Genomic DNA, 27,244 nt, shown 5'->3' on the forward strand with positions numbered 1-27,244 from the left:
GTTTGGGACAGTTGCCGCTTAGAATGTCAGGAGTTTTAGTCAACTGCACTCTGTGATCAAGGAGAACACACAAGAGTTTTTAATCCAAATAAGGGATTTGTTGTCGAGGCTGCGATCCTCTCGACTCCGAAAGGTAATTGGTCTTCGATTTTTTTATGTTATGTCTTAGTTTATTTCCATTTCTATGTCTTTGGAACCTCAACTTCAACACTCTCCCATCACTGTTCTAAGTAATGTTATCTACAAACTGGCTGTGGTCTGTTATTGATAAATCAATACCGGCATTTTAAACTCTACGCCTCAGATGCAACTGCTTTTCCCTAATCTCAGTGAAATTCTTTTTCATCTTAACTCTTGTTTGTGCCCACTGCCGGACTGCTCTCGAGGAACTGGAATAGGGGACTCTACGGTCTATTTGCTAAGAGTGTCATGACTTACATAACCCTTACACGCAGGTACATTAAAGATATTTCAGCACCAAACTCTTGGATGCTAAAATGCCCTAAAAATTCAGTGACTAGACAAAGATTACTGTAATCCACTCCCAGCACGTTTTGTGTGCCCGAGTCAGACCTGCTGACTTGGGCTCAATTGAGACACACCCCAAGTGACAATGCAGTCTGCTCTCCTTTTTCACGTCCGCAACTCGGTGTAATTGCCAATCTCATTTTAGCCACCAACAAATTGGCGTCAAGGATCAAGATGGGAAATGTCTGTGGGCGATCCCTGTGGATCAAGGCGGGCAGAATAGAGATGGTGTCAGCGAAAACAGACAGGGCCTAAGACATTTGTTGCAGATTAAGATCGCGAGTGATTGGGATTTTGGGCACAGGGCCGACGTCCTAGTGCTTTTAAGACACTCTGGTCACCGAGCTACTCCCTTTTTGTTTTGTTTTTTCTCTCTTTTTTCGGTTCTTGTTTGGTAAAACTTGCTCCGAGCGAGTGTGTACTTTATAAAGCATTTTGTCGTCCTCTGTCGTCGTGTCGCTTTTCATGTGTGTTTGCTCCAAGGCTTCATCGAATTCCCCCCCTCCGGAAGTAGTTATCGATCGGTTTTTCGTGCTCTTGCTAACGAATTTAATCCTGATGCCACCGCCGTTGATATTATCCCAAGTCTCGATACTTTTCTTTATGTTTTGTTCTTGTGGCCATCTGGAGCCTGTAACTTTTTACTTTAAAGCCTCAGCCACCATGGACGGTGGTATAGAACGCTAAAATGGATGGATAAAAAAACAAACACCGTCGTAAACTTTGGCGTCTTGAAATCTGATCCCCCCCCCCTTCTTTTCCCTCTCCTTTTATTATTATTATTATTTAAAAAAACAAAAAACAGTCCTAAAGTGGGGGGGAAATATCGCGTGAATGTTTTGGATTCTAAACTTTTGAGGAGTTTTGATATTCCCCTGTGCAGCTTTGCGTGGTATTCACGTTTCACTTGCGACGTCAAAAGGGTAGGAAGTCTGCGGTTTTAAACATTTTTCCCCAGGTGAAAGAGGTTTTTAAATTCAGGAATGGCTCGTTCTGAAAAATTTTTTTTTTTCCATACATGTAGAACGTCCGCATTTGCGAAAGGGTGGGGTGATGTAGACCTACCTATCGGCGGGGGCTCCATCTAGATCCATTTTCATAACTTTTAACCATATGGTGAGGTTCTGCTCGTAACTCCACGGGGAGGGGATCACGGGAGTCATGTATCCGGCCACTGATGGAGACAAACTCCATGTGATCTTGTTGTGTTGGCTATATTTATCGTCGTAAGGGTCTTGTCGTAAATTTTCCGTGATGACGCCGGACTTTAGTGGGACAACAACCTCATGAAAAAAACAAAAATGTAGAGCAGAAAATGGAAGAGAAATTTGTTTAAAAAAAAAAGGGGGGTGGGGTTTACGGACATATTTTTAGCATCCGTACAGGTGTACAGCTCATTGTTTGGGTAATTGTCAATAGCGGCCCATGATTGATCTCTCCTTTCGATTGGTGTAAAGACCATCCACTAAAGAATAGAAAATTGAATTCAAAGAATGGCGAAACAAAATGCAATTAATGTACGAACAAAAGGCTTCTGTTCGTTGATACACAAAGATTTAGCCAACCGTCATAATAAAAAAAATAATAATATGTTGCTGAACACAACAACTTCGGTCCGTTCCACATTTTTTTTTTATTACGACTGGCGGCCATCTCAGCCAGATTGAATTCCTTTGACATTTTTTAAAGGCTGCCCCTCTATTAAAAACAAAAAGAACTGAAAAAAATGTGTGTTGCTATTTTTGTTTTTATTGTTCAACGCGTCGTCTTTCGCTTGTTTGTTAGCTGGTTTCATATTAACCAAGGATGACACCATCCGGCCGGAAGGCCAGTTTTTTCTCCCCCCCTCCTTGTCTTTGATGACCACTATCGAAGACATGGACTCTCATCCCCTACCAAGTGCTGGAGATGCGCCGGCCTTACACAGATCGTATAAATATACATTACAGTTTGAAGACCCCTCCCTATATATATATATATATATTTTTTTTAAAGGTTGAAAGCCTGACGAAACGGCCGATCCGCTGGTGTGCGCGATGATGCGAGCATCGAAAATAATAATAATAATGGACCGGGGAAAGAGAAAAAAGAGGGGCGGGTTGGATGTCCGCGCCGGCTGTGGTAGACGTGGAAGAGCGACAAGGAAATGATCGTTGCCATAGAAACTAGCCAAGAAGTCCAATGTGGCCCAAGCAGATGCGATCCGTCATTCGTTTCCGTCTTGTCTTTCCCTCGGCTTGCACTCGTTTTTGTTTTTGATTTAAACCAAATTTTGCTATGGCACCTCGGACGTGTTTGACCATTGCCCGGACACGCCAGCCGTTCGTTCTCTGTGCCGGCCCGTTTCTTATTCTACCCCACTGGTGCACGCGTCTCGGCATGTTCGCCTGCTAATGACCAGATCGGTTCCAATAGCGCACCTCCTACCCCCCACCGAGTCAAAAAGGTATACAGTTCGAAATGGAGAGCAAAGGCGCAGATGATATGGAAAGGTAGAAGGAGAGAGAAAGAGCTGCACACAAAAGATTTGGAACGAGGCCAGCAGACGGCGAAAGGTTTTTAGTGGCGGCCAAGCGAACGGAACGGGGTTGCTGGACCGGTTACTTGAAACTACTGGCGGGGGGATCGTTAGGGAGTGCCGTTAAGGATCGATAGAGGGCAGTCTTTGCTACACAACAAGTATCCCTTTTTTTATTTTTTACATACATATAGTTTTATTCTCCTCTTTTTATTTTATTTTTTTGTTGGAAATCGATCGGACTTTTGGTGCGGCTTGGCCCGGCTTCTTAAGCGCTTGCGCCAATGTCTCCCCTCACCTCCCCCATTTTCTCTCCCTTCTCTTCACGATCCTTCTTGCTCTCCCCCCCCCGTTGTTCGTTCCCCCCTCTTCTTTTTTTTTCCTTTCCCGGCCTTCGCAAGGGAAGACATTTATACGGGGATTGAGTCGAACCGAGACGGCCAAAGTGGTTGCAGCTGTCTGGCATTGACGGTCGTCTTGGTCGTCGATGTTGATAGATGGTTGTTTGCTACAACATTTTGCTCGTTGCGAAGAGACGAGAATCCGATTCTCTTTTTTACGTGTCACTCTCCTTCTCGTTAAGTGTGCAGGGTTTCTGTTTGTTTTCATTCTCTCCTCGAGGTGAGTGGAAAACGTAATTTTTTGTTTGTTTCAAAACTTGTCTGTTCTCGTTATGCCATTCAAATGTGGATCGCAATTGAGTTTCTTCTAGTGCAAACTCGTGACGCAACAAACCTTGCCCTTTCAAAATCGTTATTGTTATATATTCACTTGTGCCTCTCACATCTGCCCTTTAATTATTCCGACACAGGACTCGCACTGTCGATTCGTTGAAAACTCGAACCCTTTGTTGAGAATAGAATTCCATTCCTTCCGTCAAAACCGGAGCAAAATTGAGATTTTCACATGAGAAATTGCCGCAGTGGCCATGTTGTTTTTTTTCTCCTTTCTTCTTCCTCACTTCCTTCCTGAATAATGAAGAGTTAAATCCAAAATAAAATAAATACTTGACCGCGTAGGAACCGTTGCTAGGTGACCTACTGCACCTTTTTCCCCATTTTTGTTTGTCTCTTTTCTTATTTGCACCAATTCCTCCCGTATTTTGTTGTTGTTGCTTAGTCACGGGTCGCAGTAGCGTGTCGTAGATTTGGCACTTTTGTCGCACAATTGCCAGATGCGGGGGATTCAAAAGGGGCCGGTTCAGCTAAAACACAAAAGGTCTGTAAGGATCGGAGTTTTTTCCTCCAGTTCACTACAGACACGATAGGCATCTGCGTGACAATGGGATCTCGTTAATGAATCCTCGTCTCTCCAACTTTGCTGCGAATTTGATGTTGATATTATTATCTACATCTCATCCTTGCTTGACAAAGACGTCGTCTGCTTTTTTAAAGGATGTATTGTTGTGTGTGTGTGTGTGGAGAGATGGTGTCATCCAGCCTTTCCGCGTTTGAACACGTAAGCAGATGCTCCCAGATGTGGAAGCGATTCTGAACGACCCGCCTCTGTCTTTGAAAACTTGGGACTCTCGGCAGTCCCCTACATTATAGAGTAGCCCCTCCCGAAATGTCAAAAGTTATTAACGCCGCATCCTCCGCACAATAAAAAATGTGATCTTTTCATATTGTTCTCGGGAAAGCTTACCTTCTCTTCTCTTTCCATTTTTTTGATTGCAAATGTGTGAACGTCCAGCCACTCTGGATAACTTGTGATTTGAACTGTTGAGCGCGTCAGTGTGCGATCGTTGTCTCAACTGTGCAACCGACAATTAACCAACAATAAACAAGGAAGCAAAGAGAGCCCAAGAGAGCGGCCGCAAACTGGGCGAATTGGCGTGCCATGTGCCACTTGGATCGACCATGGCCGCCGACCATCACATCCAGCAGCATCAAGCCCATCAGCATCACTCGTCGCAACAGCCAACAACGCCATCGACAACGACAATAACACGCGAAGACAGTTTGGAGCGCCTGTTCCCTCGTTGTCGTCTGCGATCGCCGCCCGTCGACACGGCCGTCCTCATCGATTTGAGCGATGACAACGTGGTCCAAACGAGCGCTGCCCTTCCTTTGCATTCGTTCGGCCGACCGACGCCCATGACTCATGCGGATGGCGGTCAGTCTGACAGCGACGCGTCGCCGATCCGTCGGCCGCCTTCGCTCAAATTGAACATCGCAGCCGGACAGCCACAGCAGCAGCAGCTGTTGCAACAGCGCCGTTATTGCCCGTCGGTCAAGTACAGGACGGAGAGTGCGGAATTGCGGCGATCGAAATTCCTGCGCCGGCCGCGCACCTTGGATCACAACACGTGGAGCCTCTACGGCGACGTCTACGCCGGAGGCTACGAGCCCAGCTCGGACTCGGAGGACAACGACGGCGATCATTTCGGTTTCCCGTCCGGCGGTAAATCTGGCAACGTGGCACCGGCCCCTTCGTCGTCGAGCTCGTCGTCCAGCTTGAGGAAGTCGAATCCGTCGGCGTCTGCGGCTGTGCGGACCAGCGCCTCCGAGTCGCACATCGTCGGCCATTGGAAGAAAGGAGGTCACAATGGCCACCACGCCGAGGCGGCCGGCCATCAGCGGCATCCGCGTCGTCGCGGCGTCAAAGAAATTTACGACTTGACACCTACGCTGTCTGCCGGATCGGCTTCCGGTGGCGGTGGCGGTGCAAGTGGCTCGAGCGTCCAGCTCGACCCCACGCGAATGGAAATCGCCGGCGGCCGAGAGATTGTGTCGCTTTCGAGAAGCCGGACGCGAGGATCGCAGCGGAAACAGCACCGGGTTCAATCGATGGTCGATCCGGCGCCCGTGGATAGCCCTCCTAACAACAACAACAACAGCAACAATAACAACAACAATAGTACGCCGTCGTCGAGCAGCAACCGGAGCATGAACCGCTACAGCGGCGAGGTTTATTACGAGGAGAGCGTGGGCCGTTACGGCTTCCACGTCGGCGGAGGCAACACGCTGTGGGGTAGTCAAGGGCTGGAGCCGAGCTTCAGCATTGCCAGCCATTTGAATGAGAAACAATATCCTTCCTCCGGCAACGCTGCAGCCGCCGGAATGGCTGACGGCACTGCGGCCAAGTCGGAGCAGACGTGCGCCCAGCACCACGGCCTCAAACGGCCGCTCTCTTGGGCCGGAGATGATCCGGTGACGGATCGTCAAATGGCGGAACAGCATCCGCAACGAGAAGCTCGAGAGCTGGCCAGCGCGTCGAGTCCGGATCGCCAAGGGCAGTCGTCTGATGGCGAGGCGAAGCCTTCGGCCACGCTGCCCAACGGCCCGTCGACCGCAATCGAAGATGCGGCCGGTACTCAAATGCAGGCCGTTCACGGCTACTTGACTGATTTCTATCCGGAAGTGGTGGCGGCCGAGCTGAACAGCGCCGATCCATCATCGCCGAGCCCTTTGAATCTTGACAACTACCTGTCGGAACAGTTGAACCAGTTTGCCCAGCAAAAATCCATCAGGCGGGAGGCCAGCGAAGCGGAAGAAGCGTCGCAGCTGCTGCTATCGCAATCGCCACCCGCTCAGCAGCAGCTGACTGTCGCCACTGTCATTGGCGGATTGACTATCGCCCAGTATGAAGGATCACCTCGTCGCTATGGCGTGCGAGCTCATCCGGCGGCGATGCCCGTTGCGCCCGTCAATGCCAACGGACAGGATGAATATTCGGATGAATGCGGCAGAGCCGCAAACGGACCGATCGCGGGCTTGCCTCAGGCGCGACCTTTAGTTCCAGGATTTCCCAGGCGAATCACGAGCAGTCCCAATCCGGCCCATCCGCAGGCGACGTTCAGCCCGTCGGCTACCAGGCAGACGTTGGTGGATTTGGCCGCCGGGCCGGCGGCCACGTCCACGCCCGTCGCTGCTACGCCGGAAGCTTTGTCAGCCAATCATCTGTCGTGGCACCTGGAAGACGTCGACGACAGGAGCATCCGCTCATCCGGCGGGCAGGATCAGCACGCGGACGCCATTTCCCTCAACGCGGAGACGGACCTGGGCGAAACGGAGGTCGGACTGCAGATGGGCAAGAGCCGCAATTTCACGCTGTCCCCCGAAACGACCGATTACGACGATTCCGAGCTGGACATTTACAACGGCGCCGAACTGTCCGTCTGTCCGGACATTCCCGCCCTGAACGGAACCCAAACGTCCGCATCGTGTCACGTGGAATCGTTCGACGGCGTGGCTGTAGGCGCCGAAACGGCGGGCCGTCGGCGGAACAGCAGCAAAAGCCAGAACGGACTGAAAGGCCAGTTCAGTAGCATGCCCATCTTGGAGGACGGCCTGTCGTCGGGCCGCAGCAGCGCCGCCAGCGGCCATGAAGACATCAGCGTCGCTAGTAGCGCCAGCATCACCAGCGCTAGCGACACGGAAGAGGACGCCGTAACGGATCGCATCCCGCTCATGTCGGATCGCCGGATGAAACAGTTGTCTGCCCAGCAGCAACATGCATTGCATCCGGCCAATAATGGATGCCGTAATCTGGCGGGTGCCAGCCCGCTCCAATCATCGATCACGGGCCTTTCTGGTGCTCGTTCCACCAAGAATTCTTGCTCGTCTTCGTCTTCTTCGACCACGGCGGCGGCTGCTGGTCATCAACAACAACAACAACCGCAAGCGATGTGGTCGAAGAAGTTGTCGTCTGCTCTCTCGGATTGCGACCATCACAATCATCAAGAGGCCGGCATAATCCAGGGTTCGTTTCGTAAGTCGTTCTCTTCCACCCAAACGATTGGCCACGTCGATTTCGTTTATTTTATTTTATTTTTGTTTTTTAATTCGTAATTGCGTTCGGCTTTTGTTTTGTTTTCCCTTGTGATTGTTGTCTTCCACCGTGTCCATTTTGTTTTCGATTTTTAGGTGTTTTTTTTCTTTTGATTGACTTTGTTTTCTCTCATTTGGTTTGTTGTACTGATTGGAAATGATTCATTTCTCTCTTCTGTTTTAAGTTCCCTTGTTTTGATTTTGTTCGTTTATTTTTGTTGTTGTTGATTCCGCCGCTGGCCGGAATCCCTCGGCGTAGTGGCGCGCTTCATTATCCGCCTGGATAAAAAAAGAAATGCGGATATAATTTCGGTGCCTTTCTGATTTACTAGAGATGCCTTTCTGATTCGATTACGCTTCCTTTTTTCTTTCTTTCTTCCTTCTTCTTCTTCTTATTTTTATGTTGTTGGATTATCGTTGGCCGAACGAGAACGGGGGGCCTTGCATCGCCGACCTCAATCTCGTTCCATCCTCTTTAGTTGACTATATTCCGCGCTGCCATCTTTCTCCGCCCTTTCGGCACTCGCCGCGCTTGATATGATTTTCGTCTTTCGTCTCTTGATTTAGCTTTCTCATTACGTTTGATTCGCTTACGATCTCGGTAATCGATACGGACACGTATCTCTCCCGATATCGACCTCTCTATATTGCGGTGATGTCGTTCCACTTCCTTTCGCTATATCGAAAAAGAAACTCAATCTTTAATTATGACACATTCCTTTTTTTTTTTCTTTCTTTCGTTTTTATTGGTTGAAAAACAACAAATCAAATGATTTACAGGAGCACGGAATGCCACGCCTCCTCCGCCGGCCCCGATCGCTCATCGGCCGCCGAGTTCGACTACTCAACAACACGCTGTGCAGACGGCCGCCTCTACATCGCCGACGGTGAGCAACGGTGTCAAATCGTTTGCGGCCGCATCGGCGGTTGGCTCCGTTGGAGCGCAACAGAACCGCGCCAACAATCACGCCAGTCCGTTGAGGCTCAGTCCAGGCCCGGATACGCCTTCCATCACGTCCGGTGGCGCTGGCGGAAGCAGTAGTAGCAGCAGTAGCAGTAGTAGCGGTAGCAGCTGTAGTAGTAGCGGTGTCGGTTCGTCTGCCGGCAAAATGCAGAACGTTGGCGGCCAACAACAGCCGAAAAGGGTGGGCCCTTCGGGCGATTTGAGTTTGCACGAACTCGGCGACGCGCTCGATCACGGACGCATGAGGAAAGCCAGTTCGGTGCCGCCTCCAGCTGCCGTTGCCGCAATACAGTCACCCCTCTCTCGTTCGCCGCCCATCTGGGTGCCCAGGTAGTAGGCAAACCTTGGATGTTTTTTTTTTTAATTAATTTCATTACCTGGGGGTGAATCGGAGTAAATTGAATGAAACATTGTGAACAATTGCAGGCAGAGCAGCGATTATTGGGCCAAGAATTCGCCCACATCGACGTCACCCAGGTCTAGATGCAAAGTGGGCGGATCTGGCATGCATCCGGACGGCAGTAAACTCAATGGTAACATCAAATTGAATCGCTTTTCTCTTTATTATTATTTGATTTTTTTTTACTCGTTCATCTATCGCATTGAATGTATGTATATTTTGTTCCTTTTTATGATTTTTACACGGAACTATTGAAATTGGCGGCCCCAAGTAGACGACGACGACGAACGGGAAACGGACCAGCTGCTGCGCGATCCCGACGACCAGGGCTTCTTCGACGAGCACGTAAGTTTATTCTCTTCTTTTCTTGCCTATTTCTTAAGACATCGTCGACTCTTTTCATCTCCTCCTCCGCCTTCTCCATTCCCCTTCTCCATGTGACAACAATATTCCATTGTAGTGCGTAGTATGATCCATCCATTTCGGCAGCTCTTTCTCTCGCATTTGTTCTTTTACTCCCCCCCTCCGTCCGGAAGGCTCGTCAGCAAGGGAGGTACACACACAGACACACACACACAAAATGAATCGTTCATAAGAAACAGATTTGCTTCTCGGCCGATGATCCATTATGACGTCAATGCGTATATATCGAGCCGGATGTCTTCTGGCTCGATTATTCCTCTGCTTTTTTTATTATTTTCTTTTTAAAATATGTACATTTTTTCTTTTTTCACTGTCCACACGAGACTCCTTTGAAAATGAAGAGAAATGGTTGAGAGAAAAAGGAAAAAAAAAAGAAGGCGGTAGCACGTCTTTTCCTTTTGCTTCCTCCTGCTGCACAAAACGATGTGCGTATAATCCCATCCGCCCTTCCTCGCATCCATCGCCTCCCCCTTTTTTTTTTCATGGCAGTCGGTTACATTTAGTTTTTTTTTTTTGCTGCAAAAGAGGGGAGGATTGCGCTGTACGCGAGATCAAATAAGGAATCAACCTGGAGCTAGACGATGTGCTTTTATTTTGATCTGGGTTTTCTTTTAAAAAAAAAAAAAAAGAAACGACGTGTTTCCTTGTTGACGCTACAGCTTGTGTCTATAACATCGGCTCTCTTTTCGTCCCCGACGAACTTTTCCTTTTATTTATCTTCGGAACTGTGTGTGCGTTTCACATCGATTCGGTCAGCGCCTCCCCCTACCAAGGTACGAAATGAGATGCGCAGAAATGGGGGAGAGGTTGTGGTTCTTGAAACTTTAACGGGACGTATCGATGGGAATTATTTTTTTCTTTTTCAATATCTTGTTCAAACTGGGTCCCTTCTCTTTTTATTTTTATTTTTTACTCGCTATCTATAAAATCGATGAAATATGGGAGAGGAGCTAGTGGTTAGTTTCATATTGAAATTGCTGTGAGGTTTTTTTCTTTAAATTCATTGTGGCCGACCGGATTTTTTTTTTTTGAAAAGCGCGCGCTTTCTCTTTTGACGAAGCTAATCGATTTTCGTGTGTTTCTTATTTTCCTCTTTCTTGCATATTTCTCTCTCTTTTTTAAAAATTTCTTTTATTGGGATTTCTCGATGGTTTTGCGTTCATCGGTGTGGCCGTGAGAAAGTCACGTTGCTAAAAGTCGGGACAGACTTTGCGGTGGGGGGGGGAGTAACAAAAGAAGAGCATATTCTATTTTTGCTATTATTTCCTCGGATGTTTCCCTATCCAACAAATGCGCAACAAAATTTAGGGCTTTGCGTTTGCTCTTGTCTTCACTATCCGCCTCCCCCCCTTGACGATTTATTGCGGGCCGGATTTAGAGATTGATCCGCCAGGTTCTGGATCATAAAATCCGTGGGGTCTTGGAACACACATATACAACCAAAGTCCCATATTTTCGTTGTTGTTGTTGTTATTTTCTTTCCATTTTTCTTTACGGGAGCTAATCATCGTGACACACAGTGTATTGATTTTCGTTCTTTTCTTTGAAAAATGTCTTCATATCGTTTTTGTTTTGCTCTGTGACGTTAGAAAATGGACGGCGGGCCCGTGTGATGCGAGCGGGTAGAAACAATGAGGAAAAAAACCCAAAAAACAAAAAAATATTCAAATTAAAAGATTCAGAATGAAAAATAGAATCAGGAGAGTAGACGCTGTTGGATGTGGATGAGGCTCTGCCTCCGCAATAGGCACTGCTCGATGGTCAGCGGCACGGACGAATCGAACTCTGTCGTGAAATAGTTGATGGCCATCGGCTCGCCGAGCCGATGGAGTTGGGCGAATTTGCGGGCGCTGAAACGCGCCCGAGATGCCCAGTCGCACGACTCTGCGTGAGGCAAGCGGCTCGTGTTGATGATTGATCCATCGGGCTGCTTGTGTGCCAAGAAGATGAAGCGATGTTGGCCGCCGTTGTGCGACGGCAATGGGCCAAGGTATTCAGCCAGCACGTCGCCTGCGTCACCAATATGTGGGGAAGGGGGGTGGGAGAAAGAATAGAAAGTGTTTACGCTTTGTACCGACTACCGCACCATTATCGGGCCAGAAAACAAGAGCGAAGAAGAAACGAGGAGCAAAAAAAAAAGGGTGGGGAGTGTATCGATTTTTTTCCCGTTCTCAGCTGATGACTCACGAAAATAATAAAATTGGGGGGGAGATTGGAAATCAATGAGAATGAAGGACCTACTACAAGACGTAGCATCTTGTTCTTTTTGCTAGGCGTGTACGAGTAACATAAAAGAAGAAGAACGTTCGAATATGTTTCAACTGGCTGGTTGAATGAAGAGGTTAAAAAAAAAAAGGGGGGGGGGAAAGAAAGTCTTTTATTATTATACGGACCTCGTTCGATATCCTCGTCGGGGATGTTGACCACTAGCCATTGTAGGAACTCTGAGTAGATGCTGTTGTTTCGACTAGGCACGTCCGGATCGATGGCCATCAGCGTGAAGAGTCCTCCGCTTCCATTAGTCGGGAAACTTGTTGTGTTCGTGAAAAATAAAGAGGATAAAGTTTACTTTAAGTGGCACTCACGTAATCTGCCGAACAATTTTTTTCCTTTTTTTTTTTTGTTCTTTTTGCCGCCTTTTAAACATTTTTTTAAAAATATTTTGTATTTTCTTTCACAAACTAACAGCTTTGAAACTCTTGACATTTTATCGCCTCTCTTTTTTTTCTTTTCTTATTACGTGGACTTCCGGGTGGGATGTGCACACAGATACGAAATCTGTCTGAACATTAAACAAGAAAAAAAAAAATCCCAAAAAAGATCAGGAAAAGAATCAAATGTTTTTTCGTTTTCTTTGAACTCTTAAAACGCTCTCGTTTTATGGACGATGTTGTCGACCGTCAAGCAGCCCCTTCGTACATAGTCCCAAATGGATAGGGCCTGAGTGACTCGCTCCCATCTCGAAATTCCATTCATCTTGTTTGATAAGATTCGTGTTTTTTTCTGAATAGGCTCTCGCCATTCCAACTTGTGGCTCTTGCACGCCCTTATTTATTTTTATTCCTCCACCCACCACCGCACCTCGCCTACACATTTCCCCTGAATTCGAAAGGGGGGGGGGGCTGAACGCGTGTCGTGTGCCCAGTAACCATCAAGTGACTCCCACCGAAAACAGTGTAGCTCAAGTGGTAGCCTCTTTGAATTCTCTTGACGTATGACTGTTGCACACGAACGGCCACTACATCACACACGATGAGAGTACAATAACAAACGGTAACTAACGAAGCGCGTACCAGACTGCCGAAAATGGAGGGTGGGGTGGATCGAATTAGATGTTGGGTGTATTGAGAAAAAAAAGAAAAATGAAGATGGGGCTACTCACTTGATTTGATGCGGCTGGAGTTGGGTCTGACGTGGAACGAGTTGATTGCCCATGTGAACGCAGGCGTGTTCGGCGTAATCAACGTTCACTACGTAGGGCGGTACGGTATCGACGATCTGTCCGAGAACGCCGTGACGCCGCAAATCGTCCGTCATCATCTGACGCCACTCTTCGTCCGATATCTCCTCCGCTTGCACCTGTTTTTTTTTTAAATAAGCGATCGCCCAATCAATTAAAAGAAAGAATTCGTTGTTTGGGGGGGGAGGGAGGTTTCAACCCCGTCATCGAACTCCTCCCTTTGCCTTCTTTTCTCAGCGCACGTCACTTTCACCGGATCTGTGACACACTTAAACTTTCACTGTGACTTGGAGAAAGTGAATGTGCATACCAGACGGGGGGACCCTCTCTTTCTTTCTCCCCACCAAATAAGGCAGCCCGAAAGGGTCAACACGATGAGATTGTCTTCAACGTTTTCTCCTTTCCTTGTTGCTTTTTTTTTTGTTTTTGTTTTCGTTCTTTTCTTTGTTTTACCGCAGGTTACGTTAGGTTTACCAGAATTATCGCTTTATTACAGCCCTGGAAAGTTTCGCATGTCTACTACCCGCCGCTATAGATCGAGATGTTACGTACACGCAGACCCTCGCCTTCATTTTTGATTATTATCTCTTTTTTTTTTCCCCCGGGATTTTCGGTAGAACTATACGCAATCAATTGGCTAGGCGATCCTCATTTATCCGCCTTTATTCGAAATTTCTTGTTGCAAGACGAAAGTATAAAAAAAAAAATAATTGCGTCGGTCAGAGCCAACGAGGATGAACGACTCTATTGTTTTTAAGTGCACACAATGTCGCACAGGGAGGGGCTTACAGCTCCGCACTTGTCCAACAAAGCCGCTGGATCGCTAACGGACATTGACGAATTTATTTCCATCCGTTCGCCTCTCCAGCGGCAGACGGAAAATAACAAAACACGAACGCATACGTCACTGACAATAGTCTCTTCTTTTTCTAATTATTTCCCTCCCCCCCTCCTCTTTTGGCTTTTAAATAAAAAGGGCAAAGTGAGGATTGGCATATCACTGGGCTTAACGTCAGTCCACTTCACGGCTTTCATTTAAAACAATGTGATCGGCTTGTTTCGAAAGACAAGTAGAAGAAATATGCCATAGGGTTTATGTTGTTTTTTGTTGTTTAAATTTAAATATGCTAAAAAGAACTTTGAAAAAAAAAATAGAAAGTCAATCGAAAATTTCTAGACATGTCTCGGGAAAATGAAAAAAAAAAAAAAAAAAAGAATTGCTTACGCTGAAAGGCAAATTGAATTGCCCGGGTTCCCACGAGGATGTTAGGAGCTGGACTCGGTCAAGCTGGTCGGCCGATAGCGTCGACTCTGCGTTCGTTGAAGACTCGGATGTCGGCAAAGAACGCGGATCCGACTCGGATGAATGAGGCGGCCGATGAGATGAAGTCGTAAGAGCAATGAGCGCCAACGAACTGTGATTCGATCTCTGCGGCAGCGGCGACGCCCAAGACGAGCCAATCAAATTGAGCGCCACTAAGGCGACAATCACCGGCGTCACGTTGTCCATTTTTCTCTGCACAGACACCATCATCTTAGTTTTAATGTTTTTTCCTTTTTCTCTTCGTTTCTTTCGCTCCCCTCCTTCTTTTTTATAAACGACAGCCAACGAAGAGAGTCGTCGAAAGAACAAAGCGTCACTTACGTTCACATAAGAGATCACACAGTACACTGATTACATCAAGTCGCAACACACACACACACACATAAAAAAGGTAGGGGATGTCGTGAGACTTGAAGAAGTGTGTTCCAGCCCTTTTATTTTTCGTTACGTCGAAGAGCGTCACTTATTTTTTTGTTGTGTGTCGTTTGATGATTTCGTATCCCTGGCGAGTGCGACGGAAAGTGCTGCGAAACAGGGTTGCCGGTTGCTATTTAGGAGAGTTAAAAGTCACGCCCGAACGATTTGCAGACTCTGAATAGCTTTGCTGCAATGAAGCTCGAGAGCGCACGACAGACTGTGGCTGCCACACGAGACTCTACGGCTCGTCGTTAGTTTTTTGTTTTTTTTTTATCCCGTCCCTTTTTTTTTTTTTTGGCCCACCGATGCGAGTGAAAGTGGGACCCGTGACGATATTCTCTAGGTCCTCATTTTCTATGTGTGTTTTTTTTTCTTTTTCGTTTCTTTCTTTTTGTTTTTCTTCCCCCCCATTTTTTGGTGGACCTTGCGATCATTTCCGGGTCACCTTTTTGGACTCGAGTATTTTATCTCAGGTAAAGTTGACGTTAGAAGAACGACAGCAGGTGATGCAACAGCTGATTGATTTCAAAGGAAACCGGTCCAGTAGCCCCTTCGTTTGTACCTTTGTTTTCGTTGTATTCTCTTGATGGCAAGCTGGCTTTTTTTCTTTCCCATACAACGCCCCCCGTTGAGAATCAAACAAAAGGCAAGATAGATGTGTATAGCGGTGACGTGTTATCGTCATCATCCACCTTTTCTCTTTTCCTTTTTGTTTTTTCCCCGGCCTTTTCCAGTCTCATTTCGTATGATTTCTACGTGTACAGCAATAGGAAGAGAGAGAGGGAGCTTTCATTCGTTAGCAAAAAAAAGTTTTCTCCCATTCCGAGACACACAAAAATAAATAAATAAATAAAAAAAGCTGCTAATGTATTAGCGGTGCTATTGTAGCCCAGCGTGTGGCGGTCTTTTTGAAATTGAAAAATTCCACACGTGACCGCAATTTTTGTTTTAATTTGATTTCTTTGTTCAACGATCACAACAGCGCGACACAAGTATGCCTCTATTTCATTGCCGCTTGGTTGGCTATCGAGAATAATCAAATTTAAAAAGAAAAACAAAACAAATCGTCCGTGTGCGAAACGCTGCGGCCGATTTTTGTTGTGTTTGTTGTTTTATCCCGTTCGTGTTCCAGGTAGATGTACTCGCCCTGAAATTCAGACAATGGGATTTTTTTTTGTTGTTGTGAGTCATTGACGGCAACGTACGTAGTCCGATTGCGAACGAATGCGCAGTTTGATATTTCTGGAAAGTTACAAACGCGCATCGCAGAGAGCGTGTCCCGATTTTTCGTGAAGAAACAGACTTGATTTTGTGTGTGTGTGTGTGTTAAGTTTTCTATTGAAGAGCGCGTCATCTCCCTATTCGGGATTTTGTGTCTTTGACTTGATTCCAATACATAATAATGGTGTTGTTTAGCCTTTATTCGGCTGAACGGGCCGTCGTCATGACGACGCTTGTCGACGACGTCATTATACACAAACAAATACCGGCTGCTTTCCAATCTGCTGCAATTCAAGGTTTTTTTTGTTTTGTTTTCATGGTTGCGGTTTAGTATTGAAGTCCTTTTTTTTTCCTACTTGTGGACACGCCCTTTGAAAAAAATAAAGCTGCAAATCAAGTGGAACCATCTGGCTGCCACACACCTGCGTCCTATTTTATTTATTTTATTCATTTTTTTTCCCCCTCGTTCTCCCCTCAACGTCTGCGCATCATCTTTTTTCACGATTATGTTTTCAAGTGCGGGCAGAGTGTGTCGGTGTGTGTGTGTGGAATAGGAGAAATGTATCAACCTCGCGCGACACGCACACTTTACTGCTCAATGTAATGCGCTAGTATTGCAAACGGACCGAGTTGTCGGGTCTGGAGCGAGAAACAGCCGACGCTGATGTTGTTCGTTAATATTGCAGATGTTGCTCGAAACGCACGTTATTGCCCGCCAAAGCCTCGATCATGATTCTAACTGTAAGTGTGCGCCCTCTTTTTCTTTCTTTTCTTTTGGACGGATGCGTTCGCTGTATCCATTTCTCGCAAGACGACCGGTCTATTTCGTTCGTGTTAGTAGGCCTATTTTTTACGGAGATGGGGGGGAACAAACAAAACAAAACTCGTTTAGGTATTTCCCGTTACGTTGTCGCCCTCTTTAAAAAAATAATTTAGATCCTCATTTTGGGGTAATTTTGTTTTATATTTTTTTTCGCCGAATTGATGGCCGACTGTCGACACGGCTTCTTTTAGGACACGACTTTCTCTCTGCCGTGACGATGTCGAGATTGGCGTGCGGATCCTCTTTCTTTCTTTTATCCTGTTTTTGTGCGACTGTCCCTTACGACAACGCTGTCAGCAGGCTTAACGGACAGGTCCGGGTGATCTAAAAAAAATGATAGCGAAAATGGCAGAGACAAAGGACGAAGCGAATCAACGTCCAAACGAGAATTTTATTTTTTTTTTCAAAAGAGAGCTCATTAAAAAAGAATATCTTCCTGCCTTCTTTTGTTTTGGTTTTATCTCACATCTTTCTTTAGCGGCAGACTATTTTGCAGTTACTCGTTTCATCCTGTGCTATTCTACATCACGTGTTAGTTTTCGTGGCAACGAAAAAACAATAGGAGATCAAAGCGGAAATTGTTGTTTCTTCCGCGATGTGATGGAAACTGATTGTCTGTCTTGGATATGGCGCACAGTCTCTGTTTAATCTGCATATCCATGTTGACATCTTGCGTCTCTTTTTTCTTCTTCTGTCATCCCGTTTGTTTGGCAACGCGCGAACACGAAATCAAAGGCGCGCCCACCCGTTGCTTCGGATGTCGGTCGAGCCCATCCGGCGACGCGGATGGGGTCGCCGCCCACACCGTCGTCGCTGCGATCGGCTTCGACGGCGTCGTCGTCGACGCGCTCGTCACCTCAACAACAGCAGCAGGTGCCGCAAAATCATCAGCCGACGATGTCGGTGGCGGCCGCCGCCACGGCAGCGCTGGCCAACGGGACGAGCCCATCGTCTTCCAGCGGAGGAGGCCCACCTCCGCCGTCTCGCCAATCCGAACCTAAGGATCTCAAGTACCGAGAAACGACGCCGTCAGCTAAAAAGAAGGTCAACATTATGCCCGTCCGTCCATGCACGTGCTAAATGTGCGCCCTCATCTCGATCCAGCTGCATCATTTCCATCTCATTCGTTTGGATTTGATTTTTGATTTGAATGGCAACGTCTGAGACTAGCATGCGGATTAGCCAGCAGTCACTATTGCACGATCGTTATCTTTGAGTTTTTGTGTAGTTCGCCTTGATTCAATCTGACAATCAGATGGCCAAACAAAAAGAAAGAATTCGAGTTGAGGGTTCGCTGGTCGAACGACGCACGTCGTCTCGGCGGAGCATTTCCAGCCGGGCAGAAACGATCAACGTCATCGCGACGGGCGCGTGCCGCTCTGAATCTTCTAGCGAAATGAAAGAAAATGTGTTTTTTCTTTGTTAAGATCAATCATTTTTTTTTTCTCCCTGGTTTAACAGTGTACCACAATTGCATGCGACGTTGCCTAACGCATGTCCGAATTTCATTTCTGCTTCAAGATTTTTTTTCTTTTTCACATTATTCTTTTCGCTGGGCGGACTTGGAACAACCGCCGCGCATCGCCTCTCTCATTTCATTTTTTTTCTATTTATGCATGGCGTTGCTCCATTTGTTTATATTGTATGCATCGCACTGTTGTGTGTGTATCCAGTAGCCTTTGACGTCGAATGATATTCGTTTTCCAGATTTATACACCTATTTAATTTAAAACATATTATTATTTTTGTTGTTGTTGTTGTTCCTTTTCAAATCTCTTGTAATCTGACATAAATTTTTTGGTTTCCATCTTGACAGGATGACAACTCGAGCCAGAGCAAGAAGAAGGGAAGGAGCAAAGAAGGTAACGTAATTCATTTCTCACATGTCAGAACGTAGACGGGTCTCCGAGACTAAGATGCAAATAGAGACATTTACATACATTATAGGAGCAATTACAAGTTGGGTTTATTTTTTTTTACAACCTTTTCGCTTCGTTCGCACCATTTTGCACACTTGGCAAGCGTGCAAAAGAAGAAGAAGAAAACATCTAAAAATCAGACATAATCAAAAAAAAAAAAAAATTAAAGCTAAATTATTTGTATAGATTCATAGGAAGCTCTCTCTTTCTTTTTTCTTCTTTTGGTTCCTTCTTTCTTTCGTATTGGGCATCGTGGTCGATATGATTTCGTTTCGTTTCTCCAGCACCGTCGTCACGTTATTTAGTCGGCGGTCTTGAGGTTTTTCGTTCGATTCATCTCCTTCTATTTTGATTAATCCATTTGAATTACGACCAAAAATTTGAGTTTTTCGCATTGTTGCAACATTCGCATTGCTTGCCCCGCCAATCGAAGGGTATTGCCATTAAGGTAAACTGGTTCGTTTTCTAATTTTGGAAATTTAAAAAAAACGAAAACAAACAAACGAGGCCATTGAACCAGTTTTTGCAGTTATTTTTCAATTTCTACTGTGCCCGCTTTCATTCTTAATTCGTCTTCTTCTTTTTCATTGTCTTTCTTGACATTTCTTTTCCTTCTCAAATCGGAACGTTGATTGAATGTTACAGTACCGAGAATCGCAGTGCAGTAGAATTAGGCAAGGCCGTACGCTAGTGAAAGCTATTTTTAACATTTTTTTTTTATTATTACCATCATTATCTACTACACCTATGTTTTTATTTGATTTTTTTACTTTATGACTTGTGTACTATTTTTTTTTATTAGAGCGTTAAAGTATGCGAATCTCGTCCCGGATTTTCCCACGTTTCTCTAGTGGATTCTCATTGGCTAGTGCGATCAGAGAACGTGCCTAGTAGTATCGATTCGTTGGGTAATTAGATAAGATCTAAGTTTATACACAGCCCCACCCGAAATAATAAAAAAATCGTAGCAAAAAAGGAAAGAATTGTATTTACTCGCCACAAAGTTCTTGGCTTTTTAATTCCACGCCCGTCGATTAATGAAGCTGACTTGATTTCCTTTAATTTTGTTTTTTTTTTAAAGAAAATCGAATTCTTCGCACCTTTTTTTAAAAAATTCGATCGTGTGTTCGCGCACCTCACGTCAGCATTTTCGCTTGTTTTGCGATAGAGATTGCACCACGCAGCAGCAATTGAATCAAAGGGATCGCTGTATACGGCTCGTTAACGGCGCTATTTGATTTACGTGTCTGTTGAGATATTTTGATTTCGTATCGTGTTCGATCGTGGGTTAATATTCATTCCCTCCATTTCATTTGTTTTGATTGATTTGATTGATTTATTTTTTATTTGAAAATAAAAATCCAAACAAACCGAACAAAAACAAAACATACATTTCACGCTGACGATGGGGGCACATCCTGTTCTTCTCCTTCTTCCCATGCGTTTGTCGGTGAGCATATACACATCCATCATTCTTTGCCCGTTTTGCCCGTAGATTTTTCTTTTTCTTCAGTCCGTCATCACTTTTAGATCTGCAGTTTCGTTTGTTTTTTTTATTACTTACCAATATTAAATAGTGTATTTTTCTTTTTTAAAAAAATGCTACTATTCATGTACTAAATGCGGAAGTTTAAGAAGGAAACCGTCCAGTGCCTGCGTGTCCGTCCATTTAAACGAATCCAATACGAACGCGATCCTTTCTCTTCTTCAGGCATGGTGTATGCTGCTTGAATTTCATGCCCAATATCTCTCTTGTTTGCTGATTGATGATCGTGTCCAGCATGAAATATTGAAACCCCATAAAAATCTCCCATTGTAGCGTGAGAGTTTGATATTTTTTTCTTTTTTAGCGCGTGACTATAACCCGAAATGAGTCATCATTTATTTTTCAAACTAAGCATTTTGAAGCATGGCATTTTCGATTTTTTTTTAAACCTTTGATAGCTTATTATTTATCTTATTATTATTTAAATTATTTTTTATGTTTATTGGTTTTTTTTTTTTGTTGACGTGATCTTTGTGTTTCGGCTTCAGGATGGCGGATTCGATGGCGAACAAATGCGGACTGTTCCATTAAAGTCTGACTTGAATCATGTCAAACTAATTTTATGTTTTCTTCTTTTCATTTTCTTTATTGGTTGGCTTTTCGTCGCTGTTGTTCCCCCTAATCGGACAGTGATGGTCCACGAACCTGCAGTCCTCATCGAGGGTGTTCTATTCCGCGCCAATTACCTGGGCTCAACGCAGATCGTCTGCGAAGGCCAGCCGACCAAATACACTCGCATGATGCAGGCAGAAGAAGCCGTTTCACGCATCAAGGTAAAAAACAAAATTACATTATCCTCTCTTCTATTGATTCAAAAATAACCGAAATTTTCATAGAATTAGAGTAGATTAACGAACACTTAACGCTCGTATACACACAAACATGAGACACATCATCAGTTAAAGATGCGCAGATACACAAACACACATAAACGCAGGCAGAGATGTTAAATAATTCCACTAATGTTTGTTTTATTTGTTGTTTTTTCTCTCGAAACAACCGCGTTCATTTCCCCCGGACCAATCCCCATTTCTTTTGTGGTAACCTCTCCGCTGGGCATTGGCTATTCAGGTCCTATATACAATTCCCATTTTATTTTTTTTTATTAATTCCGTAGGATAGAACTAAAAAAAAAATAGAATTAGAATTAACCAACGTTGTCCGTTGTGTTTTGCGTCTGGTGCCTGGAACGTGTTTTCTTTATTATCATCGTAGCGGGTAAAACAAGTTAGATATGGACGGAGCAACACACTCTTTTTTTTTGGACAGGCTTTTAATCAAACATGGAGAAGAAACATTTTCGGTGGTCTTCCTTTTCTTTGTTCGATTTAAATAAAAAATTAGAATTTTCTCATCAAGACGCGCAAGTGTTGATGGACACGGAAGGATATGCCGTTCGCTAGTCCAGGATGCAATTGTTTTGTCTTAGTGTTCGGTTGGGGCTGGGGGAGGGCTCATGTTTAACATGATGCAATGTGTCGATCATGCGTCCGACAGGATCAAGATATTGGGCAAGACGATGGCGAAACAGGCAGCCATTCGTCACCGGCGTCCATTTCTTTCGACGAAGAAGACGAAGATCTCGAGACGGACGCTGTCGCTGCTGACGAATCGATGGCGCTCGATTTAGACGATACGCAACCGGAATCGAGTGCCGACTTATCCATCAGCAGCACGAGGATACACGTCAATCCTGGAAGCGAGACGGCCGTTACGTCTCGCTCGTCTTGCGATTTCAACGCCAACGTTTCCTCGTGTTCTGGCCAGAGCCCTCGGCCGGAACATTTGTACGGACAAGATGATGACGACGAGGAGCAGCTCGATGAAGAGGACGATCCACCTTGTGTTTCGTCCAAAGTGATTCACGGCTGTAGTTTCCGTTTAGTCTACCACGGTTCATCCGAAATAGATGAACTGCAACCGGATAGCTCGGCAGCATCCGGCAGCTGGAAGTACCGCACTAAAAAGGGCATGGTTGAAGAGGCCGTGCTGAAACTAAAGGTCGGTCATCGTTCCAACAAATTGCAAAAGAATGGGCGGGGGCGGGGGTGAACGATGAAGACAACCAAATTATTCTCTTGATCAAAGTGCAGTAAACTGAAGAGCATTCGGTTAAACGACCTTGTGCAAAAAATGGAAGAGAGGAGACAGTGTTCTTCGTGTAACTAGCACGTTCACGCCATATTTGATGATGTTGCTGTGTCGCTTCTATCCTTTTCTCGCTATTTGCATGGCTCTCACTTGGCCAACGCTTTTTTATATTTTAAAAACCCGATATTGTATCCATGATATTGTATGTTTTGCACTCGGCTAGCTCTTCGTGCAACCCCCCAAAAAAGAAATGTGACTTGCTCATCATTTTCCCTCTTTTTTTTTTCAGTTTCCTTTTGTTATGTCGATAGTGTTGGGGCGTTGCCCAATTTGAAAGAGAAAAAAACGGGTGCGGTCCGAAATGTGCTGGGTTGCAACTGCCTTTCGGTGACAATAGGAGGCGAGGATGTCGAGTGGGGCGGACGGGCTCTCTATACATAAGGGCGTCAAAGCTCATTACCGCTATGTTTCCGCCCCATTTTTTTTTTCTCTGTCCCTTCATTTCATTCCGCCTCTTTTACTCGATGCGCTGGCCCAATTCTTTCGCCGTATCTCGTCAGATGAATCCTCGTCAACATCATAAGCATCCCCTATCCTTCTTAAATATATTCTCCTGCCGCCCTCGATGGTAATAGACAAGACACACGTATACTTGTATATTATGTATGTGACACACACTCTGTGCGGATATTATACTCTGGTTGTATATAATTCATGGAGATCCTTCGTCGCCTTTAGTAAGGGGGGGGCTTTCCTCCTGGCATCGACAAAAAGGGATCAGACGGAAAGCAAGTTCTTAGGCCTCTTTTTCGGGATTTAAATTCGTTTTTTTTCTAGTCTGAAGAGGGGATTTATAGGAAACGATTTAAGGTGTTTTTTTTTTTTATCATCTCTTGATTCACTTTTTTTTTTTTTCTATCTCTCTCAACGTTGACACGTCAGAGTGAATTGGAATATTCTTTTTTGCATTGAGATAAGCCAGTTCCAGTCGGAGAGTTTGTTTACCATGTGTGAGGGGTGGCTTTTCGCTTTTCCTCTTGTCCTGTGTTACTAAACCACTGTACTCTTCTTCTTCTTCTTCTTTCCCCTCCCCCCTATTTTGGCTTGGGAAGATCACGCTGAATTGCCTTGTGTTTGCGAATGTCGTTAACAATTGTGTTTTGGTGTGTGTGTGTGTGCGGGCACCCGCCTTTCCTGTTTGCCTTTCTCTTCACTGTACACTTGAATCGGTTCCGCCTTCCAGCTCATTGCTGCTCTTGCGATAGATTTCCACACACACACACGCACACAAATCTCATCTGCAACAGGGTAGAATGATAACACACACACACGTTTGACGGCGATAGAAAAAACAAAAATATTCTTTTATTGATTGATTAAAAAAAGAAAAATTCACATTTGATTTCCAACCACGCCATCAGAAAGCTCTGAGCCACGGAAATAATAACATCACACGCTACACTAAATTCTGGAACGTTTCGAAACTAAGCGAAGGAATGAACGATAATTTTTTTTTTTTTTTGCCGATGTCATTTTTTCTCTATCGTTTCTCTATTTATTTTGTTTTTGTTCTTTCTCTCCCTTTCTTGCTTGCCATGTCGTTGCGGTAATGGTCTTGTTTGCTAGGCCCTGGTGAGTCCATTATCTCCTCTCTTTATATCTCTTGATGTCGTTCTTGTTGTTTCGTTCCTTGTTCTTATTATCGTCTGTGCTGAAGAAAAACAAAACAAATATGCAAAGGCTAACCCTCGTCTCTATCCACAAATCTACGTCGACGCCATTTTTTTTCGTCTAAAACAGTTTGAAATGATTGTGCGTGCGTCTCTGCTGACACACACATAGCACTGCTTTGCTCCTCTCCATGGTCTCACTCGACATGTGTGCTCTATTGATTCAGTCGAGACGTGAATGCACATCATTTCTTTTTTCCCCTTTTTTACTCAAAAGAAAACCTAATTTAGTCTTTTTTTTTTTTATTTGGGGAGGGTTGTTCAATGGATCCGGACTCTCTGGTGATAGCGTTGACAAAAGAAACAAGAGGATGGAAAAAGAGTAAAGTAGTTGATGTTCTGAGACGTTGCAGAAGAAAAGAAAAATATCCCTGGCTATGGATGAACGACGTTTGTGGATATAGACGAGGATTTTTTGTGGATTAGTTTATCGACAGCCGATATTAATTTCCGATGCTCGTCGAGAAAGAGAGAGAAAGAGAACCGGAAGAAGAATGCCATCATACCGATATTGAATGGAATCTTTTTCTTTTTTTTTTGATTATTATTTTCATAACTTTCGTTCGGCTGCTGGCAAATGATGGAAAATTAAGGCGCCCGAAGGAGAGACACAGCCGACAACCGAAGTGGACCTGTTCATTTCCACGGAGAAAATCATGGTCCTCAACACGGAATTGAAAGTCAGTTTTTTGTTTTTTTTTATGATATGAAAAATATTTGGGATGACGATTTTCTCATTGTGCATTCCTTTGACGTTTGCTTTTCCAACATCTCCATATTTCTTATCTCGCTACGTGCCTTTGCTAACAAACGGGGGCGTCGATTCGGACATTCAAAATTGATGTCGTATTTCTTTTTGCTTACCGTATATTCTGCACCGCGCTATCTTTTGCGCTCTCCCCCACGTTTCCAGGAAATTATGATGGATCACGCCTTGAGAACCATTTCCTACATTGCTGACATTGGAGACCTGGTCGTCTTGATGGCCAGGCGGCGAATGATCACTCAAGATGGCGAGGATTCCAGTAACAAAATCGCAAAGACGCCCAAAATGGTCTGTCATGTCTTCGAGAGTGAAGAGGTAATTCATTTTCATACTTTGGAATCCGTGATTATTTCTCGATAATTCTTTTGTTTTTTTCATCAACAGGCCCAGTTTATTGCCCAGTCTATCGGCCAGGCCTTTCAAGTTGCCTACATGGAATTCCTGAAAGCCAACGGCATCGAAGATCAGAGTTTTGTCCGCGAAATGGACTATCAAGAAGTCTTGAATTCTCAAGAGATATTCGGCGACGAGCTACAAATGTTCGCCAAAAAAGAGCTTCAAAAAGAGGTATTTGCATGAAACGAGGCTTCATTTATTCTTTGACGGGATCCAATTGTTTTTGTTTTTTTTTAGGTTATCGTGCCGAAAGCCCGCAACGAAATCCTGGGAGTTGTGATCGTCGAATCGGGATGGGGATCGATGCTCCCCACTGTCGTCATAGCCAATTTGGCTCCGGCCGGAGCGGCTGCACGATGCGGTCAGCTCAATATCGGTGATCAGATAATTGCCATTAACGGCATCAGCCTTGTAGGGCTACCGCTATCCACCTGTCAGACTTACATCAAAGTATTGTCTTTTCTTTTTTTTTTTTTATAAACTCAATCATCTGAAATATTTCGTTTTTCTTTGATTTTTGCTGCGCAGAATGCCAAGTCGGCAACGGTGGTCAAACTCACTGTGGTTCCTTGTCCTCCCGTGGTGGAGGTGAAAATCAAACGACCCGACACCAAGTACCAATTAGGTTTCAGCGTCCAGAACGGAGTGGTCAGTTTAAGTGAAGAGCGTGTGGCATTTTCAGAGCTTTAACGACTCATTTTTTTTTGCAAATTTTATTCACGGCTAGATTTGTAGCCTTCTACGAGGAGGGATCGCTGAACGCGGCGGAGTTCGCGTCGGTCACCGGATTATTGAAATTAACGGTCAAAGCGTCGTTGCCGTACCTCACGAACGCATCGTTGGTCTTTTGGCCACTTCTGTCGGAGAGGTAACAATCGACCCAGTTCAATTGGGAACACGAGGTCAATTTTTTCTTGTTTTTTTTTTCCTAATGCCAGTCTTTCTTGTTGGTTGTTTAGATAAACATGAAGACGATGCCCACCTCCATGTTTCGCCTTTTGATTGGCCAGGAAACTCCTGTCTACATCTGATAGTCACAGAAACTGTTGTTTGTGCTGCTTATGTTTGGTTTTGTTTTGGGTTTTGACTCGCCAGGAGTCACAGTCTCTCGCATCTCCCGAGTCTTCGTCGAAATTTGTTTTTTTTTCTTTTGATACTTTGGCAATCGTGAAACGAAACAGAAAAGAAAAAAAAAAAATCAATTAAAAAAATCATTTGTGTATCTCAGTACCCGTGTACTGCGGGATGACCGTGGTAACACTTTGTTCAAAAGTATTACGAATTTCCCGTACCCAGAAACAATTTTGTTGACGTTGATCACGTTTGAACGGCCATTGATTTTCAATGCCGGAGCAGAGAAAAAAAATTTTTTTTCTTTTTGATCCACGTCTCTCTTTCTTTCTTTCTTTTTTTTAAAATACCCCAACTTAACTTTAGGTTTCGATCTAGTCTCCGTTGGTTTTCCATTGCTGTATGCTCGTATTATTTTTTTGTTTTAATTTCTTTTTCTTATTTGTTATAATAATGTATTTTTTTGTTTTTGTTTTCCTCTCCAAGTCATTTCAAACGGGAAAAAGAGTGAAGAAGCAAAGCTGGTATTCTTTCTTATTTTTCACAAAAACCATATCTCATATCAACCGCGCTTTGCTACTATTGAGATGTCAGCTTTCTGTATTATGCGTGTTTGTTGGCTTCCTACTGTACAGTGTCGCCCACAAATACAAAACGTAATGGCCATTGAACACACGTCGCCATCTTCAATCGTCAACTAAAAGTTTTGCTCTCAGAAAGACCTCAACGTTAGGTAACTAGATGATGGAACTTTGACTTCCGGGGTACGTCCATGAACCATTCCTTTTCACGGCATATCTTTCACGATAAAGGACGTGCCCATTATTCGGTAATTTATTCATTTGATGTGTCATTCGAGTTTTTCACAATTTTCA

General features: G+C 44.8%; 2 protein-coding genes across 14 annotated transcripts; one reads left to right on the forward strand and one right to left on the reverse strand.

The window, feature by feature from the left end:
• LOC123475496 (serine-rich adhesin for platelets-like) lies at window positions 1-27,040 on the forward strand. Of its 13 annotated transcripts, none has more exons than XM_045178199.1 (16): window positions 1-133; window positions 4,739-7,759; window positions 8,599-9,112; window positions 9,209-9,315; window positions 9,454-9,527; window positions 17,586-17,894; window positions 18,667-18,712; window positions 20,946-21,088; window positions 21,813-22,316; window positions 24,730-24,816; window positions 25,050-25,217; window positions 25,287-25,469; window positions 25,536-25,748; window positions 25,827-25,946; window positions 26,026-26,166; window positions 26,258-27,040. In XM_045178199.1, the coding sequence occupies exons 2-16, from the start codon at window positions 4,906-4,908 to the stop codon at window positions 26,327-26,329; spliced, it is 5,535 nt and encodes a 1,844-aa protein (XP_045034134.1). In that variant the 5' UTR covers window positions 1-133; window positions 4,739-4,905; the 3' UTR covers window positions 26,330-27,040. The 13 variants fall into 13 exon arrangements, with proteins under 13 accessions (XP_045034134.1, XP_045034144.1, XP_045034139.1 ...); XM_045178209.1 differs by lacking the exon at window positions 21,813-22,316 and adding an exon at window positions 24,033-24,038; XM_045178204.1 differs by having other exon boundaries at window positions 20,967-21,088.
• Window positions 11,110-15,037, reverse strand: LOC116928305 (OV-16 antigen). The gene is made up of 4 exons (XM_032935383.2): window positions 14,291-15,037; window positions 12,988-13,184; window positions 11,999-12,135; window positions 11,110-11,615 (listed from the first exon to the last, which is right to left on the reverse strand). Exons 1-4 carry the CDS (start codon window positions 14,597-14,599, stop codon window positions 11,302-11,304), a joined length of 957 nt encoding a protein of 318 aa, XP_032791274.1. The 5' UTR covers window positions 14,600-15,037; the 3' UTR covers window positions 11,110-11,301.
• Window positions 27,041-27,244: the final 204 nt, after the last annotated feature.

This window comes from Daphnia magna, linkage group LG8, assembly GCF_020631705.1.
Source record: "Daphnia magna isolate NIES linkage group LG8, ASM2063170v1.1, whole genome shotgun sequence".
Taxonomy (NCBI): domain Eukaryota; kingdom Metazoa; phylum Arthropoda; class Branchiopoda; order Diplostraca; family Daphniidae; genus Daphnia; species Daphnia magna.